At 63.3% G+C, this 19,113-nt stretch overlaps 1 protein-coding gene across 1 annotated transcript in view; it reads left to right on the top strand.

Moving 5' to 3' along the window:
• Positions 1 to 600: 600 nt before the first annotated feature.
• Positions 601 to 19,113, top strand: part of RAB26 (RAB26, member RAS oncogene family) — a 38,591-nt gene continuing 20,078 nt past the window's right edge. Inside the window, exons 1-2 of the mRNA XM_068908641.1 lie at positions 601 to 807; positions 2,134 to 2,244. Coding sequence (XP_068764742.1) covers positions 601 to 807; positions 2,134 to 2,244 — 318 coding nt within the window. The remainder of the gene's footprint in view (positions 808 to 2,133; positions 2,245 to 19,113) is intronic.

Genomic DNA, 19,113 nt, shown 5'->3' with positions numbered 1-19,113 from the left:
CTGCTCCTCGCTCCCCGTGCGTGTGCACGCGCCCGTGCCCTGCTCCCCGTGCGTGTGCAAACACCCCGCTCCTCGCTCCCCCTGCGTGTGCACGCGCCCGTGCCCTGCTCCCCGTGCGTGTGCAAACGCCCCGTGCCCGCTCCCCGTGCGTGTGCAAACACCCCGCTCCTCGCTCCCCCTGCGTGTGCACGCGCCCGTGCCCTGCTCCCCGTGCGTGTGCAAACGCCCCGTGCCCGCTCCTCGTGCGTGTGCAAACGCCCCGCTCCTCGCTCCCCGTGCGTGTGCACGCGCCCGTGCCCCGCTCCCCGTGGGTGCCAACATCCTGTTCCCCACTCCCCGTGTGCAAACGCCCCGCGTGTGTGTGTGCACGCGCCCCGCTCCCGCGCCAGCACACGCCGCCCTGCTCCCCACGCGCCCACCCCGCGCCCGCCGCCGCCCCCCCGCCCCGTCGAGGCGCGGGGCGAGGCGAGGCCCCGCCCCCGGGGCGCTCCCATTGGCGGCGGGGCGGGGCGGGGCGGGGCCGGGCGGCGGCGGCGGCGGCGGCGCGGGGCGGCGGGGCCCGGCACAGCCCGCGCCCTCAGCGCCCGGCGCGGCCCCGGCATGTCGCGGAAGAAGGCGGCGAGGAGCAAGGGCGGCGGCGCCGCACCCTCCTCCGCGCTGCCCGCCGCCGCCGCCGCCCAGGGGCCCGGCCGCGCCGCCGCCCCGCGGGGCTCCGCGCCCGCCCCCGACCTGCCCCGCAACGGCCCCGCGGCGCCCGGGCGGCCCTCGCTGAGCAGCAGCGGCGAGTTTTACGACGTGGCCTTCAAGGTGCGCGGCCGGCGGTGAGGGGGGGGGTCCCGCAGCCAGCGGCCCCGGCGGCTCCTGGGCAGCGGCCGCGCCCCGTCGGGCTGCAGCCGCAGCGCTGCGCCGCCCGTCGGGCTGGGGGGGGGGGTGGTGCGGGAGGCCCGAGTTGACCCCTTCGGTGGGCGCTTGGCTCGGCAGCCCCCGAGCCTGCAGGCATCGCTCTCCCCCCCCCCCCCCCCGGGTGCGGCTGCAGCAAGTGGGTTCAGCTGCTGCCCTGAAACGGTCCCCCCCCCCCCCGGCGGACCCCCCCCTCCCCTTCCCCGGCGGCTCCCTCGACGGAGCCTCCCCCGGGCCGACGGCGGCTTTCCCGCGCCCCGGTCGCGCGGCGATGCCTCCGGTACGCCGGAAAGCGCCAGCTGGTAAAATCCGCCGCTGCCGGCCTTGCTGGGGTTTTTTTTTTTTTTTCCTCTTCTGAATCCGTGATGGAGACGAATTGCTTCGTATTCAGTAAATACCTGTATGTCAAGCGTTAGCTCCCCCCCCACCCCAGCCCTCTCTTGAGGCTCCTGAGTCCTGCCGAAGGCCGTCGCTAAACCTTGTCACCCGAGCGCGGGGCCCTCCGGCCGCGTTGGGCGGCCTGCTCTACCAGGGGTGGCCGAAAAGTTATGCGAGCGTTAGTACTATTTTGTACTAAAAATGAGGTATCCCCCCCCCCCCCCAACCTTCCCTTGGATCTTATCCACAACAATACGCTTCCGGACGCGGTGAGTTCCCTGCCCTGGTGGTGATGGTTCAGGGAGCCCGGCGGCATCGCACCTGCGGCTGCTCTTCCCTGGCCCGCTCGCGGGCGAAGCGGCAAAGTCGCTGGCGGTGTTTTATTTTATTTTTTCCCCTTCTGATGAATCCTGCCTGGATTTGGTTTGACCCAGGGCAGTGCCTTAGTTAAAAACCATTTAAATTCAGTCATGGGCTAATGACTTACAAAAGGATAATGGCAGTCCATTTTTAAGAGAGATGTAATCATGCCATTTAAGCGTAAAGCTGTGCAAATCAAAGCGGGTACAAAGGCTGTTAATACAGGTTTATTACGTAGCTCGGTATTTCTCAGCCGCGGGGAGCTGTCAGCCTGCCAAGCCCGGCATCCTGCTGGGACCTCGCCGGAGCGGGAGGCTCCGAGATCCGAGGACCTGGCTCCTAGATGTGTTTGATATCCTCCGGAATAAGGAACCTGCTGCACGCTCCCGCCTTGTGGCTTTCGGGGTGGAGGTGGATAATCACTGTGGTTGGGTTTCTTTCAGAAAAAATGATGTTTAATTCCCTTCCCCCCCCCCCCCCCTCCCCGTTTTGCAGGTGATGCTGGTGGGCGACTCGGGAGTCGGCAAAACGTGCTTGCTGGTGCGGTTCAAAGACGGCGCTTTCCTCGCTGGCAGCTTCATTTCCACGGTTGGAATCGACTTCAGGGTAAGCGTCTGCCGAAGGGCTTCGGTAAACCTGGCTGCTCCCTTGCCCTCCGGCAGGCAGCGGCGCGGCGAGGCGGTGCCGGCCTCCGGGGGGCCGGGCTGCAGGATTTGACAGGTCGGTGACGGTTATCGCGCAGAGGAATAACAAAACGTTTCTCCAGCTGCTTAAAAACCATCCTCCCGTTCCCTGGGTCAGCAAAAACCGGAGCCCCTCTGGGCTTGCGTCTCGGGGCGTCGCGCAGCTGCTGAGCGATCTGACGGCTGCAGCGGCGCGTCGGCGTTGCGCCCGCCGCTGCCGCCGGCGGTGCCCTGGAAGCACGGCACCCTCTCCCAAGGGCGTAGCGCTGTGCCGGCAGCACCGCGTGCTGCTCGGTGTCATCTTCGCAGAGGACAAAGTCCAGGCCTCTGCCGGGCGGTTTCGTTCGCAAATACTTGCCGATTTCCCGGGTAACCGCAGGTGTCCGTCTGCCTTCTCCCTTTCCCTTCGGTCCGGCGCAGCGTCCCTCGCTTTGTGACAAACGGAAAGCTCGTGGGAGAATAAGCGTTTGGGGCTGAACACCTGGCCAGTTACACAGTTTCCACAAGTAGCTTTCATTCTTTTTAATAGTTAAAAAACAAAAACAAAAACAAAACACAAAAAAGCCCCTCAAAAATAAAACAACAAAAAAATTCTCTGTGAAACATCTTGCAAGCAAAACTTTGCAGTGTTGTGATATGGTGCATAGTGCCAGACTGTAGGGATGTGCAAAACCCACTTGTCAACAAAAGCAGAATCCTTTTCTCGTCGGAGATGTGAAATGAAAACAAAAAACGTGGGGAAAAAGTTCTAGCCGACTAAGATGACGTAACAGAGAGGCTCCTGTATGCTTCGGAAACGGAGAATGCTTTCTTCCTACCTCTTTAAGAGCTGCTTTTAAAAATAACCCAGCACAGCAGCAGCACCCTATCCGCTGCCCAGGACTCCGAGCCCCTGCAGGACGTGCAAACCCACCTCGCTTTCTGCAGCGAGCGGAGGGAGCGGCGACCCCGCGGCTCCCGGCCAGGGGGACGGCGGCGCGGGCGCCCGCGTTTGAGCCGCGGAGGGGTGAGACGTGGGCAACCGCCGGCACTGCGGCAGCTGGAGGAGCCGGGCTCGCGTGGCAGCGCTGCTGCCCGCCTCCCGTGCCGGGGCGCCCGAGCGGTCGAGCATGGCTATTTCCGTGCATAGCTGGAGGATGTCCAGGTGCTTTATAGCTCTGCTTTTACCCAAGGGCCCCCCGGGAGCGAGGCGGTGCCGCCCCTGCAGCCCCTCCGGGCTCCGGACGCGCACCGCCAGGTCCGGCTGCAGGCAGGGCAGGGAGCAGCACGTTGCTCTCTTATTCCCTTGTCCTGGCAGCGCGTCCGTGACGCGAGGACGCTGGACTGAGAGATTAACGCTCCCTTGTTGGCGAGGACCAGAGCATCCCGGCGGCGGCGGCCCCGCTGCTCGGCGCTCCCGCCGCTCGGCCGCTTTCTCGGCGCCGCGCACCGTGGTGCGTTCCCCGGCCTGAGAGCAGGCGCCTGGAAAATAACGTCCTGGGGATGCTTGTGTCATTTTGTATTATGTTGACGGGGTAGTAGTCCCGAGAGATGCAATCAAAACGGTGTTTCGCTCTTGTAAAAGCTGAAGAGGGACTGTTGTAGTGCCTGGAGTCTGAGTCTTTGAAGGTTTTCCATATTTCATGGCAAGAAGGAGAGAAAAAGAAAAAAAAAAAATTTGATGTTTTGGAATTTATCCCGTGCCGGTTCATAGCTGCAGCTGGGTTGAACCGATGGGCAAGCGAGAGGAGCGGAGACGGTGTCGGTATTTTCCTGCCCCTTTACGTGCCCGTTTCCGGAGGGCGCTGTGCCCTGCGCTGCCGCCCCTCGTGCCGGAAGGGGGGACCGGCCCGGCCCCGCGGCGGCGAAGCCTTCGAGGTGGCAGACAGCCTGCTAGACGAGGAGGGGAACGGGAGGCGGACGGGGTGACGGCTCGTCGCCTTCCTGCCTCTAGAGCTGGGAAATCGGTTCGGATGCCGAGCTCGATCCTGCTGCTTGGGCAGAGCATCCTTTGCTGTGCAGGAGTGTTTTGTAGCTGGGCCCAGGAGCCTGGGGAAGAACGCGCAGGACGGAGAGAAAGGGCCGACGGTGCCCATGGAAGGCGGCTGCGGCTTTGCCGGGGCGCCGCGGTCCAGGCGGCGCTGCCCCGCGCGCCCCGGGCCGCAGAGCTTGAGCGGAGCCCGGCGAGGGGAAGGGGGCTGCTGCGGCGCTGCGCTACGGAAATCGGAGCAGGCTTTGGGGGAGCAAGGGAGCTCCGGGGGCGGAGAGGAGGCGGCCGTTGCGCCGAGGCCCTGGAAGCTCCTCTGAGCTCTCGCTACCAAAGCAACAGCCTTCAGCACGCCTGGCTGGAGTCGCTGGCCCGAGCGTTAGGGACTCGGTGCCTCGCTGGCAGTTCCTGAACCATCTGCTGCAGCCGGCGATGCCTGGCTTGTGCCGCAGCCGCCTGCGGGGAGGCTCAGCCCTCGGGCGAGGGCGGTTCGGGTCGCCGTGCTGGGGAAAAAGCAACTCGAGAAAACTGTCTAGCTCGGGTGCGAAGTGCTGCGGCGCGATAGCTTTGGCGCCGCGTCCCCGTGGCGGGGCCGGCGCCGCGGGTCGGCACCTCCTCGCCGTAGCCGGCCGCCCTCCTTCGCACCGCTTCCCCGGCGCCCGCGCGCTCCCGACTTGCCCTTTCCGACAAGCAGGGTTTCAAAACTTGCAAGAGCCTTGCCCCGAGCACGGATGAAAGCGTCGGATGTTGCTGCGCCTGTGATCCAGGACAGAGGCGAAAATGTAACCTTGTCAGCTTCCCGGCGTCCCGATGCGAGCCCAGGGCTCGGACGCCCTTCCTGGAGGCAGCCCGCGCTTCCCTCCTAACGCCTTCTGATTTTCTTTCCCCCCAGGACGCTTCTCAGTGGTGTCTCAGATCTTTTTCTTGGAGGATTTCTGAGATCAGTGCCTCCAAGTTGCTTGTCAGCTGGTGTATGAACAATAACTTCATAGTGCAGCGGCTGGTGAAAGGGATGAGGGACTGCTCAGAAAGCTTTTTGGGGGGAAAAAAGTGTTTTTCTCCTGCAGATAGATTTTTGGTACAGAGCTGTCATCCGGGTAACAGCTGGCTGAGTTACAGGGCTTGGTAAAGTTACCAAAATCCGAGCCACAATTTTGTACAAAGGTAATTACACAGTATTTCAGCTGTTCTTAAAATGAAAAGCGTTTTATTACTGATTGCAGTGATGGATACCAAGGGCAGCCTTAAAATCCTGTGACTTATTGATTAGAGTGCTGAAAGTGCTGCTACTGAGAAGCAATCAAATTAGGGTTAATTTACTTCTGTAACAGAGCTGCTCGTAGCGCATGTATTTGAAACGGGCAGATTATACAACAAGGGAGATCGTATACGTGCCCTAAAACTTAATATTAATCTTCTTTGTGAAGCGCTAATAATCTGCTTTGGACGTGGAAATCGTTTTTTGCGTATGCGTCTCCGTTAGGATGATGCTGTTTGCGGGAGCGGTGCGGTTGTGCCCCTCGCCGCGGGCGTTGCGATGCGGATGAAACTCAGCGCTGATGACACTGGAGGCGGCGGCTGCTGCTGCTGCAAGAGCGCGCTTTGTTTTTAATTTGTGCATCTCTAATAACGAAACTGTCACGCCGCAGCTCCTCTTCTGTGCAATGCCAGGGCGGGGGGGATCAGGTTTTCTGCCTGGAGCGAACTAGCCTGCAGGTAGCAGCGCGCAGGTCGGGGCAGCGCGGGCTGGCGGGTGCCGGCCGTCGCGGCGTGCTGCCAAGCGATGCTAAATTAATTGCTCCGAGCCCAATGCGAGAGGCGCCGCGTTATTTCTGCGCGCCGGCGCCTTCCGGCAGCGGTTCTCGGAGCCTCGCCGGCTGCGGCCGCGAGCGCCGTCCCGTCCCGCTCCGTCCCGCCGGAGGCCGCGGCCGCCCCGTTTCCCGCGCCGGGGTGCTGGACGCCGCCCGAGTCCCGGCGGGCTGGGGGCCAGCGGCTGATTTTCGAGGACGTCAGACCATTAGATGCGCGCCAAGCTGCGGCTAATGGGTTGTGTGGGCCTGAGCAAATCTAAATGAATAGAAATGCATTTAGAATTAATCTGGCATTACAATTCCTAATGGCCTCTTAGGTTTGGGTTTTTTTTTTTTTTCCCTTTCCTCCTATCATTTTATGTTACGGAGAACGCCTAGCTTTTTGTTGTTTGTTTGCAGTAGTCCCTTAAACAAAAAGGGATATTGTTCTAAATAAATTTGGAAAATGGAATGGAATGATACTAGGGAAATGAAGATGCTTCTGTTATGGAAAAAATGCATCAAAATGGTACCTCTCCGCTCCTAGGTTTGGGAGCGCGTAGCCCTTCAGCCTTTTTTCTTTTTAGAGTTGATTTCTGTTGCGGGAGCGTTTTTAGCTCATCAGGAAATATCAGTCCTCTGCTCTCGTCTGGAAAAGTGCCAGAGCGCTCCTGAGGCTCTGGGCTGCCGTGGGATGCCAAGCTGAGGGTTTTGGATAGCGGCGCAGACCGAGGCTCGGGCAGAGCGGAGCCTCCCGTAGCGCAGGGCGCCGTCGTCCCCGGAGCGCGCCCTGCGCTTCGCCTGCCGCGCGTCCGAATTACCGGGCTGCTTCCTGCAGACAGAAGGGCCTTGCATTGTTATTCCTTTTCTTCCAGTTCGCCCTGGTATCGCTGCCCCCTCCCCGCCTTAACGCGAAGCTCGGGTGCCTCGGGGCTCCCCAGCCTTTGCCCGGGGGAAGAAGAAACCGCTAGGAAAACCGGGCACCTCTTGGATGCAATCTCGGCGCGTTTGCCAGTCTGTGCGGGAGGTCTCGGTTCGCCCCGGACGGTCGGTATGTCCCGGGAAGGCGGTTTTCCTGGCGGCTGGTTTGGTTTTGCAGGCGGCGCTCTGCCCCGGGGGGGCTCCCGCTTCCTCCCGAGCGCGCCCGGGCTGGACAGACGCCGGCTCCGCTTCTGACGTCTCCGGCGCTGGCCTCGGGCTTCCCAGCCACGGCGAGGCAGCGGGGCGCTCGGTCGTTGCCTGCGGCCGGCCGCAGCCTCCCGAGCTGCGCGGGCGGCTCGTGCCCGGCTGGGCTGCATCGAGGGGGCAGCCGTCCTCGGAGCAGCCCGGCCCGCGCCGCTGGGGGCTCGCGCCTGCGCCCCGAAGCCCGGAAGGGCCCCAAAAAGCCCCGCCGCAGGCTTTGGTGGTGCGATGGTCGGCGCGGAGAGATGCTAGAGCCTTGGCTTTTTTTTTTGTAAACTTAATGTTTTAAAAGTTTCAAGGAGAACGGCGTCTTGGAGAGGAGCAGATTTCTGGATCGGAGGTGTGAATCCCGTTTTTCTCAGGGCTGCTGAAGAAGCTGCGCTGCGCGGTGATTGCAGGGACACAGCGGAAACCTTCCCAGAAATTGAAGCTGTGCCACCAGCAATACTTCTGTCTCGTTGGAACAGCGAGCTCGAGGAACGATGTGCCAAAGCCCCGAAAGCAAAGGCGCGGTTGATCCCCGGCCTTGCGCCCCTTTCCGGGACGAAGGTTCGCGTTGGGATCCGGCTCGGCGGCGCGCGCCTGGGGCTCGCGGGAGGCTGGCGCGGCCGCGGCGTCCCCCTGGGGCGCGCGGCTCCTCGGCCGGCCCCGCTGCGCTGCGTCCCGGCCCGCGGGGCTCCGCGGCTGCCTGCTTTTTCTTGGGGTTTGCCGAGTTGCCCGAGTTAGGATTTTTGCACTAATTGGACCTGAAATGAAAAGAACGTGAAAGAGAGAGGGGGGGGGAAAGAAAAAAATGAACGCTGAGACTCTTCTCCTTGGAGAGCGGCGCTAATGGGTTTCTTTGCGTTAGCGGGGGAGATGGTTTCCGTGTTAATCGGTGTGACGACGCGGTAAGAAAGTGCTTTTCTGGGTGAGCTCAGAGCAGAGCTGCTTCCCGTTCCTTGCGAGGCGCGTGGCGGGCTCGCTCCCTCTCGCCGCGGCTCTTGGGCAGCGAGCGTCCTCGTCCCGTGCGGCGGGCCCGTGCCGGCTCCTGCGGGCACCCCGGCGGGGAGCGGGGTGCAGCCGGGGCCCGCCGAGCGGCCAGCGCACCCGCAATGTTTCCCCTACAGATCAGGCTCTGGCTCTCCTCAATTTGTACTACTTTGCACAGAAAATACTTCTGCTCTTCGCTGGTCTGGGCGAGAGCTGCGGCCGGCCGCGTGCGGCGGGTCGGGCCGAGGGCGAGCGGGCGGCGGGAGCGCTCCCGGCTGCCGTCCTGGCTGTGCCGCAGCCGGTCTCCGCGCTGGAGCGGTGGCTGGGCGCTGTAAATGAAGCTCAGGGTCACAAACGGCAGCTTTTAAGGCCTCTCGATTACGTTCAGCCCCTGCACTTCTCCAGAGCTGGAAGCAGTAGTATGTAATATATAACATCATTCTTTGCCCAGTAAATTTGTTGCAGCTCTATTCATTTTTTGGTGAGTGTGCGCGCACCCGTCTGAGAGCAGGACGCCGGGTGCCGGGCGAGCGGCCGGCTCCGCCAGCGCTCGGCTCTGCGGGAGGGCCGCGAAGCTCCGTTCCAGCGAGGCAGGACGCGCAGGCTGACCGGCCGCGGACTGGATTTGGCAGGTCTGAGCCTCGGCCTCCGCGCGACGAGGGGTGGGAGGGCGCCGGCGAGCCCCCGAGGCACCGCGCTGGCCTGGGCTTTGCAGCAGCAGAGGGGTGCCCGCCGGAGAGCGGCGGTGACCGCGAGCCGCCGGAGAGCAGAGGGCTGGTTCCTATCTCGGCTGGCATCGAGCGTTAGCAGGGCCAGGAATTTCTGATGGATCGATCTGGAAAAATTGGAGTGGATCTGTTTAGGCCAGAAGAAAGAGATGGAAGTAAATTAATTCCAGCCTGTCTTTCTATACAGAATTAGTCCTGAGCATTGGAGGAGAGGGACTCTGGACATCAAGCAGAAAGCTGCTGGCCTGGGCTGCGGGAGCTGCCACCGCCGGGGCAGGACCCTGCTCCGGGATGGTGGCTGCAAACTCGGATAAAGGCGGTTGAGGATCTGCTGGGACCCTCGCGGGCAGCCAGGACCTCATGCACCGCCTGTATCGCCTAGGCCAACTTCGGGGTTTCCTCTTCCTGGCGATGCGGTGCCGGAGGCAACGCGGGTGCAAGCGTTGCGGCTGGGAAGGGACGCGGGGAAGGGAGTCTTGCGGACGTGCCCGCGTTGTGACACGGGGCGGCGTTGGGCGGATGTGTGTGCGTATCTGCCAATTTTATGTGAGTTTTCCCAGCAGCTCTTCGTCTGAAATTGGCTTGTTCTGTATCTCTTATTACTGCATGAATTTTACTGGACTCCAGTAGCTGATCTCGTACCTTTTTTTTTTTTGGCGATAAGGAAAGCTGCCCGAAGCTTTGCTATGATATTTTCCACCCGTTCTCCCCGGTGTCTGGGAGCACGCGCGTCCCGGCGCGGCTGCCGCGGCAGTCGGGCGCCGCTCCTGCCCGTCCGTCCGTCTGTCCGTGCCGCGGGGCTGGACGAACGCAGCTGGGGCAACGGCGGGGCCGCGCGGCTCGGAGAGCTTCGCCCGCGAGGGTCGCGGCTGCTCCTGCAAACGCGCCTTTGTTTTATCGGTGCGTTTAACGTCCCGCGCTCGGGACGGCGGCTCTTCTGCAGCTGCTGCTTCCCGTTTCCTTGCTCCCAGGATGGACTCGGGGGAGTAAATCATCATTTTTGCCTCGAAGCGGAGGCCCCGCTTTGCTCTCAGCTGCTGCCCCGCTGCCTGGCAGAGGGACGCGGTTCTCCAGCTCCGAGCGGCGCCGGCCGTTTGCACGCGGCGGCTCAGCTGCCAAGTGATGCTGGGAGCAGAGCCTGGGGCAGGCTGCACCCTCTTGCTCGCATCTGCTCATATTTTATTCATGTTCCTTTGGCTCTTGCATTTGGAAAAAAAAAAAAAAAATCCACCTCCGCGGTGTGCTCCGATCCTGCAGCGCACCAGTAAACTGCAAATTCAAGTGCGCCGCTGGAAATCCCAGCGGACAGCAAACTCGATTCCTGCCTCAGGGAAAGGCAAGAAGAAATAAGATTAAAGTCTTCAAAGCAGAGAAGTGCTCGAGTGGCTCTTTGAGTGAGAGGCTGGGCTGGCCTCGGGGGTGCAGAGCCCCTTCCCGGCCGCGGGACGCGCCGGTGGGGAATGAGCATCCGGCTCCCTCCCGGCCCCTCTTCGGCCCCCTTGGCAACACATTTTCAGCTGCATTTCCCAACGCTTGCCCACGCTCGAAGGAAACGGGTCCGAACGCCTAAGTCTGTCCGCACGAGCGCGTGTGCCAGGACACCCGAAACCCGAGCCGCCCTCGTGCGAGGGGCCAGGAAGAACGATGCTTCCTTGTCTCGTGTCCGGACTCTTCCGTTTCGGATGGAAACACCAGCTCTCCCACGGCTCCGAGGGAGCGCACGGAAAGAGAAAACTCCCTTAAAACCGTGGTTTGTGCGAAAACGCGGAGGAGTCCGCCCTGCTCGCGGCACGCCGGGGCTCCCTGACCCGCTTCGTGTCCCGTGAATCAGACCCGGAAAGGATTTGGTGTTTAAGTGCGGCGTGAAACGTTGCATCCGTTTCGGCAGCGGCGAGAGCTGGACGTGGGGGTCCGTGGGAGAGGCTCCTGCAAAGGCCGCGCCGGCGGCGCCTGCCCGGGCTGCAGCGGACCCCGGCGCCGGCGGGGTCCTCGTGCCTCCGGCTCGTCCCAGGCTCGTGGGAGTAAAAGGTTTGGTTAGCTCTGCCGGGGGCAGGCGGCCTCGGCCGTCGGTTCCCCCGGGCTGCCGGGGCGCGAGCATTGAAAAAACATCTGCAGGAGCTGCTGGCGAAAGGCAGGGAAACGGCAGAGCCGTTCGCTGTAATCCGCTTCGGGGCTGCGCGTCGGCCGGCTGCGGCGCTTCTCGTCGTTACGGCTGTGAGACAGCTTAAAAACCCGTTACGGGGATGGGGAGCGGCGCGCTGCGGACCGGGCCGGAAAATGCAATTCCCGGGAACAGGCAGATGGGAACGAGTCTCCCGCTGCGAGCGCGCCGGCGGCTCCGCTGACCGCCGCGGGGGCTCGCCCCGTCCTCTCCCCTCCTGAGGCTGTGCAAACCCCGTTTGCACGGGGGCAGAAAGCAGGAACGGCCCTTCGCCCCCCCCCCCCCCCGTGCTGTTTCGCTCTGGGTATGGACCAGCGTGGGAAGGGGACGTGGCGATGGTGGTGGCCGTGGTCTGCTGGTGGCCTCGTGCTGCTCTTCGTGGCGGTGGACGGGCCCGTCGCCAGCAGAGGGGATTCAACCTGGGTGAAAATGCAGCTCCTTCCGTCCGTGAATCGCCCTCCGAGGCACCCTGCGCTGTCCCTGGCCTCTCCCGCCCCCAGGACCGAAACGAAGCACGGCCTATTTGCATGCAGAGCATCTAAATCAAATCTGCTCGTTTCTCTGCACGGAGAACACAAGCCCACTTGCCCCTGAGGCCCTTCGGCGTCCGACCAGAACGGCTGAATTCTGCAATCCTTTACCTTCTTTTCCAGGCAAGTTGCACAGCGGTGCAGGAGAGGCTTGAAAAGTGGCACCTGGACACGTGTTTTAATTAAGGCGTCCCCTGGCAGAGGCCGCGGGCTGGCCCGCGCGCCCCGGCCGCCGTGTCCTCGTGCGGGTGCCTTTCCCTGCTGGGTTGCCCGTCTCGGGGAAGGCAGGCATGGCTTGGCACGTCATAAGGTTGTGCGAGCGACGATGTTTGGCCGTAACTTGGTGATGGGGCTTTGAAGGTTTTTGCAGGAAGTCCCTGAGAGCTCTGCTGTGAGTGGGAGTTCGCCGGTGCAGCGGCACGGAAAACCCTCGCGGGGGCCGAGGACGTTTAGGCCCCCGCGATGTTTGGCCTTGCGGTGCTGGGGCTGCCAGGGGCTGAAACGTTTAAATGGGGCTTTAGAGCAAAATGGTTTGAATCTTTAGTGGCATAAACTTGCCTTAAATCTGCTTTCATCTTGTATCGGTGATAAAAAAGTTGGATTCCGCTGTGCACAACCGGGTTTTGTCTGAACGCGGAGGGAAGGAGGCTCGGCCAGCGCTGCCGCCCCGCCGGGTGCGTGTTTGGGGGCGGCCGGGGGCCCGCGCTGGTGGGCGCCCCCGGAGCGGCGGGCAGCGGGGCGCACGGTGGTGTGCGCTTCCGTTTGCCTTTGGTTGGCACGAGGGAGGGTGTTGCAAAAAAAAAAAAAAAAAGAGTGGATTTTAACGTGCCAAGCAAGAAAATTCCCTGTGCTGGCAGCGCCCTGCCGCTGCTCGCCCTGTTGCGGCAATAGCGCGGCGCCTGCCGAGTCGCCTGCGCTCCCCACGGCTCGGGCGGAGAGCACCCGAGATGCTCTGAGCAGACCACGGCGGGGTTCGGCTCCAGAACTCGTCCTTTAGCCTGGCTGAGGGGCTGAGAAGAGGACGGCGGCGGCCGAGCAGCGCCAGCCGCAGAGGGGCAGCTCTCCCGCGGTCCTTGCCTCCCGGGACCGCCGCACGCGGCAGCTTGGAGGTGGGCTAGTCCCTGCGCGGGCTCCAGGGGGTTTTTTTTCTTCCCCCTCTGCTGCCTGTCCCCGTGCTGAGGTGTTTGGGCACCCCGGGGCTGGGTTTTTGGCAGAGCTCGGGAGGGGGTTGCAGCGTCGCGGCGGGAGCGCTGTGCAGCGGGCTGAGCTGCCCCGGCCGCGCTCGCCTTTGCCCGGAGCCGGAGCTCGCCGGCGCGGAGCAGACGGTGCCGCCGCCGTGATAACCTCCTCCGAGAGCGCCGCTCTCCTCCGTTGATCTGCAACAGGGTGAGGGACCCGAGCTGGGGAGGTCACGGTCTGGGCGATGCGCCGTGGGCGCGCGGGGCTTTGCTTGCGCCCTGCAGCGATGACGCTGAGCGCTGGCGCAGCGAGCAGCCTGGCCTGGCGCTCGCTGCGCCCGAAGCTCCCAGCAGCAAGCGCTCGTGCAAGACTGCCTGCCTTAAAGGAAAAAAAAAAAACAAAAAAACCCCATCCAAGCGCATCTGAACCGTGTTCGCAGACTGAGCGCGCTGCCAGCGTGTTGCACGTCTGAGCGCTTGTCCACTCGTCCTCGGCGGGCGCCGCGTGCGGGTACCGGTTACTATGGTAATGGGGAATGGGAAGGTCCAGCGCTTGTTTACCTGCAGCCGCTTTGCCGTTAGGAAGCTAAATATTATGTAAGCCGCGTCCCGGGGGGCGGCGGCGGGCGCCGTGCCGGTCCCGCGCCGCCGGGAGAGGGGTTGGGAGAGCGGCGGGGCCCATGGCGCGCCGCCCCGGGCGCTTTGCTTTCCGTCTCTGGCGGAGCAGGTTGCGGCCGGTGGCAAAGCGCCGGGAGCACCGCGGCCGGGCAGGGGCCGAAGCGGGAGCGGTGCCGCGTCTGCTGCTGCTGGCCTGCCTCCGAGAGAGACGGAGCTGCCAGCGCTCGCCCTGCACGCGGGCGCCGGAGCACCGCTGTCTTTCATACAGCCCTGGTTGTCTAACAGGGGCCTGAAGTATTTTCAGTCCTAGCCAAGCGCCGGGTCGCTCCCTCGAAGGATTGCAAAGCAACAGCAAACGTTTCCTGTTGATGCATGCAACGGGAAGAATATTCCTCGTGCGCCGCGAGCGAGGTCCGTTGGGAGCCGGCGCCGCTCCAGCTCCGGGGTCGCTCCGGCGCCCCGGTCTGCGGGGTCCCCGGCGACGGGGCAAGCGAGCGGCCTCGCTCGAGGCTGCGTTCCCGGCTCGGGCAGCAGCTCCGCGCTGCCGAAGAGACCCCGGCCTGGGAACCCGGCTTGGTTGTTACCGCAAACGCGCAAGCCTCTCCGAGCGGAATCGGTTAGAAGTGGTACCGGGTGGCTCAATCCAGCGCCGGGCATAGGCCAACGCTTCAAAAGCATCGAGATTCGCTCCCGGAAGCGAGGCGTTTTGGGTGTACGTCGAGCGCTGACGCGGACTCGTTTAAAAAAAAACATCAGCAAGTGTTAAAGGCTGATGGCAGAGCGCGGCCTCGGAGGGGCCGGGCAGCGCTCGCTTCTCCTCTGGTCTTTTTGCAGGTGCCCTTGGAGGTCCCTCCCCGCGCGGCTTCCTCGGCTGCACGTTCCCGCGGGTGGCTCTGAGCGGCAAAGCGGGCCGTGGGCTGAGCGTCCCGCTGGCGGGGCGCAGCTCCTGCACCTGGTGGGGCTGCTCCTCGGCACCCGGCCGCCTTGGCCCTAGGGACGGGGGTGTAGCCGGGGGGCGCGTTCGCCTTGCAGGAGATCGGGGGTCTGGGTGAAGGGCAGAATAAATCCGAGCGCATCCTCCGCGGGTGGTTCAGCAGCAAGAGCAGGTCTTTTCCTAGCAGCCCTCGGACCCGCGGCGCGTCTGCGAGCGAGGCCGGCCCCGCTGGGAACCGGCCGGAGAGAGCTGGTTGGGTTTTTGGGTTTTTTTTAATTTTAATTTTAAATTTAGTCAAAGGAGTTAAACGGAGGGAAAACGTTCCCGGCTGCGTTTCTGCAGCCGAGCGAGCGTCGGTCGGGGGCCGAGAAGGCGCTAAACCGCTGCGCCCGGTGCGGCGCGGGATGCTCTCCTGCTGCCTGTCGAGCCGTGACGTTCCCGTGCCCGAGTGACACGTTTGGGAAATGGAGGCTTTCGCTTTTCAGGCTTTGCTTGCGCCGGTGTCTCCATGGAAACCACTGGGCTGCGTTCCCCTCCCGCTAACGGGCTCGCTAATGGTTTCTCTAAGCGAAAGGCTTGTATAACGTGCACCATTTTATGGCATTGAAGTTATTAGCACAGCTCCGCCAAGCCGCCTTGGGTTTAAATATATCCACGTTGTAGAATTCGCTGCTTGGGGTGCAGGAAGGGGAGGAAGGAGGAGGAGAAGGGAGATGGTCCGGTGAGTCCGCCGGTGTTGCATCTGCCCGGGGTCCAGCTGCAGGACCGCGCCGCTTTCCCCCCCCGCCCGCTGCGCCTTCGCCCGCGGCTGCGCGTTTCTGCTCGATTACCGGTAACGAAAGAGGCCCGAGGCCGAGCTCGGCCGCCCTGCGCCCCGCCGCGGTGCCGCCACTCACCCCCTGCCCCTAGAGGCGTTGGCATCGGCTCCCCGGAGTCCCTTGCCCTGACCCATAAAACCACCCCTTATTAATGCTTTTTGCCCCCCGAAACAGAGCAAGGGAGGCTGCTGGAGCCTTCCCTCTTCGGCAGGGCGCGAACGGTCCTTGCCGCTCAGCTCGAGCGGAGAGGCTGAACGCTTGCTCTGCGTTTCCGGGGCTGGTTTCCTCCGATCGGCTAGATACCAGCCAACCCCCTTGCCAGCGCCTGCCTTGCTGCTCCCTCGGGGCCGGGGACCGAGGGAACCACAAGCGAGCGGCCAAAACTAATTGCTCTCCGGCTAGATTAATAATTAAGCACAGCCTTGTTGCGGGGGGAGCGTATAGAGAGGACCAACGCTTGAGGGACCTGCCCGTAGAAGAGGTTTCCAGATGTCCATCTGGCTTCCGGACCAGCATCCCTCTCTCTGCGAGGAGGTGGGCTCGTTCGGCGTTAGAGGGCCGAGCAGGGACCCGGGCGGCTCAGCATCGGTTCGGAGAGCAGCTTGCTTCGGCGTGACGTGCTCTGCCCCCCCCGTCGGCCCTCGAACCGCGGGGAAGCAGCCAGCCGTTGCGCTTGGGTCGCCGCGGTGGGAAAGCGGCGTTTCCCCGGCGTGCCGGGCAGCTCGCGCTCCCGTCCCGCCGCCTGAAGAGCCGTCTTCGCTCCCTCCCACGGCCTCATCGCTCTCTGCGGAGCCCCCTTGGCCGCGCGGGACCGCCGAGCGGCTGTTGCTACTCGCAGTATCTCTTTTTAAGGGCGGTTTTGGCAGGAGCGGCGGGCAGCCCACGCGGCTCCGAGCAGCGCCCGTCTCCGGAGGGGCGCGCGGGGACGCGGCGCTCGGGGGCGTCCCCGCGATGCGGGGGGGGAGAAACCCTTCTCTTGGCTTCTTGCGCTCGTCTCGGTGGCGGCTCCCGCGGCGGGACGGGCAGCGCGGCTGCTCGGGGTGGCCGACGCCGGCGCGTTGGCTGGACCCGGATGCGGCGCCGGGGCTGGTGCCAGGGTGGCCGTCCCACCGCCTCCCTGCAGCAGCAGCAGCAGCAGCAATCCCCGGCCCCGCAGCGTCTGTCCCCGGCGGCTGCTGGACCCGCAGCCCAGCGCGGGAGCTGCGTGACGTTACCGGTGCGAGTCTTCCCAGGAGACGCATCTTCCCGCGTGCAGGAGCCCCCGCGGGGGGCCCCGGCTAGGCGCCTGGGTGGTGGCAGCCGCGGCAGCGCGGCTCCGGTGCGAGCCCCGGCAGGGTGCCCTGCTGCTTGTCGGGCATGCCGCCGCGGGATGCGTGCCGCCTCCGCGCACGCGCGTGTGCAAAAGCACGGCCCCGCCTGTGCGGGGTGCAGGGCGAGCCGGCCGAGCTGGCTGCAGCTCGCCAGGACCTGCTAGCGCGTCCCCGCGGAGCGGCGCCGAGAGCGGACCCGACTGCGGGCTGGCGGATGGGGCTCGGAGCCTCGGCGATGGGATCGTTCGCCTCCGCGAGCAACGACAGCCTTGGTGCTCCCTCGCTGCGGCTGACTCGACCGCTGCCGCTCGCTGGGGAAAGCGATTGACTGATCTGGGATTGTTACGACAAGGCGTCTGGGAAGGAAAGAGCAGCGTGCCGAGCGTGCCGCCCCTTCTCAGCACCCTGCAATCTCGAGGGCGCGTTTCGTGCGGGTGGGCGCCCGCCGGAGCAGCGGGCGGGACACGTGCGAGGCGCAAACCGGCAGCGGCCCTGCGGTTAAGACTTCATTGCAATAGCTGTTTTCTAGAACTTTTCGTCTGCCTTTTGCTAGGGAACATCTGTATTCATGGCAGCAGCTTTTCAGCAGTGAGCTATGCTGGCAGCACGGTTTTGGGGTTGCTTTGGGGTTTTTTTTTTTGCTCCGCACGTGTAACTTTTTGTTACGTGAAAGTTGGCGATCTCCCTTTTGCTCTCCAGGAACGCGGAAACGGAGCTTCGCTCCCGGGAAGGAGGAGCAGGGGATGAGCGGCGGCCGGGAGCAAGCCCCAGCGATGGGCCGGGGGCTCAGCGGCGGCGGCGGGCTGCGGGCCGGGCGGTCCCGCTCCCGTCCCTCGGGGCGAGCAGCCGCAGCGCCGGCGCGGTTCCCCCTCTCGATAAGCAGCCGGAGCGGAGCGGTGCGTCTCGCTCGCAACGTCCCCTTGCGTTTGCGCGCGCCGCTGAGCAGCTGCACGCAGCGCCGGGCTGGCAACGTCCGTGCATCTTAAAAGTTGCTGTTCGGAAACGTGAGAGTTGCTCTCTGCCAGCCTGCTCGGCGCCGCTGGGCTCCGGGGACGCCGCGGGTACGGGCCGACGTAGCAGCGAGGGTTTAGGCGCTTCCCGGAGGTCGGTTTTTCCCTTCCATGTAGCGCTATTGCGGCGCTGGGCCCGGGCGATCCGGGCTGGGGCCAGCGGGTGCCCGGGGGTTTTCTGCACTGTATTTTTTTTTTCCGAGCACTCCCAGCAGGATCGGGGGGGGGGGGGGGGGGATTTATTGGCATGTGGCAAAATGGAGCGCTCATTAGAGAGGACGAGGCAAAACCTCAGGAAACCCCTCAGCTGGACTCTGGAAAGCAGACCTACGGCGGAGCAGGTTTCCACCTGGTCTGCAGCCCGCATCCCTTTCCGGAGGCGGCGGCAACGGGCTGGGGGTTTGGGGGAGCGCCGAGACGCGTTGCGTGTCGTTCCCGGTGTTTTAATGGACTTGCACGGATTTCGAAAAATCTGATTATAACCGTTTAGTCCCTCTTATTTCCCTAAGTTCTTTCTTTTAAGGATTCAGCTGGACTCTGGTTTTCTGCCTAGTGGGAACATGACTCTCTAGAGCTGTCTGGCATTGAAAGGTGTGCGAGTATGTGACAAAAAGCTAGAGACTCGTCTGTCAGATCTTTGGGGATTTTTTTTAGGGATGAGAAGTGCTGTTTTAATAAGGCTGCTTGCAAAGCCGTCTCCAGAAGGTACTTTGTTACTGCCCGATGCTGCTAGGATGTTTGCTGCTGGATATTCAGACCTGGTTGTTGGTGGTGGTGTTAATTGGCTTGCAAAACGATCTCTGAAACCTTGGGCAAGTTTCCTTGCGTTCAGGCGCCAGCCCTCCCGTCTGAACGAGCCTGGCTTCCGCCAGGCTGTGCCTCAGCGGTCTTTGCAAATGCCACGAATCGCAGGTGCCGTGCGGAGCAGGTAGGTCTTGGCGGCCAGAGCTTGAGAGCTTATTTCAGTGGCATCTTCAGCCAGGCAAAGCGAATCCACCAATTTAAGGGAAGTTATGTTTTTATAGCGGAGATTTTCCTGAGGTCAGATGAGGCTCTTTGCAACAGGCTGACTTTGTAGCTCAAAAACCGATGTAAAATATTCTGCAGGCAAATCATGGAAAATGATTTGACCAAGAATAACACCGTGAAAAATTCTTCTTTACCGATTGCTTCCCATACCCGAGGGCTGCTCAGCTGGGTGAGGGACGAGGAGGAGGATGGCCGGGTCCGCAGCCGCCCGGCGCCCCGTCCTGCGGGCCGGCCCTTGGGGTGCTGCATCGTGACTTTCCCTTCCGGCCAAACGAGCTGCTACCTTGCTGTTTTGGGGCCAGACTCGGTTAGACCCCTCCTGAACTGGGGCAGTTTGTGCGCTGGAAGCGAGACAGCGGCTGCGATGCTTAAAACGTGATTCCCGGGACCCCCGTCGCAGACGTAACTGGGTTGAGCCAAAACCTGGCTCCGCAGGACCTGCTCTAAAGGGGTTGCTGCACGCCTGCTCCGTCGGGGCGGAGGCGAGAGGATGCTCCGCCGCCGGGCTGCGCGGTTGGGGTTGGCGGCCGGGCCTTTGGGGGACACGTCCCCTCCGCGAAGCCCCG

The sequence above is a fragment of the Struthio camelus genome, chromosome 15 (assembly GCF_040807025.1).
Source record: "Struthio camelus isolate bStrCam1 chromosome 15, bStrCam1.hap1, whole genome shotgun sequence".
In the NCBI taxonomy this organism is placed as follows: Eukaryota; Metazoa; Chordata; class Aves; order Struthioniformes; family Struthionidae; genus Struthio; species Struthio camelus.
This window is presented reverse-complemented; position numbering and strand designations above follow the sequence as displayed.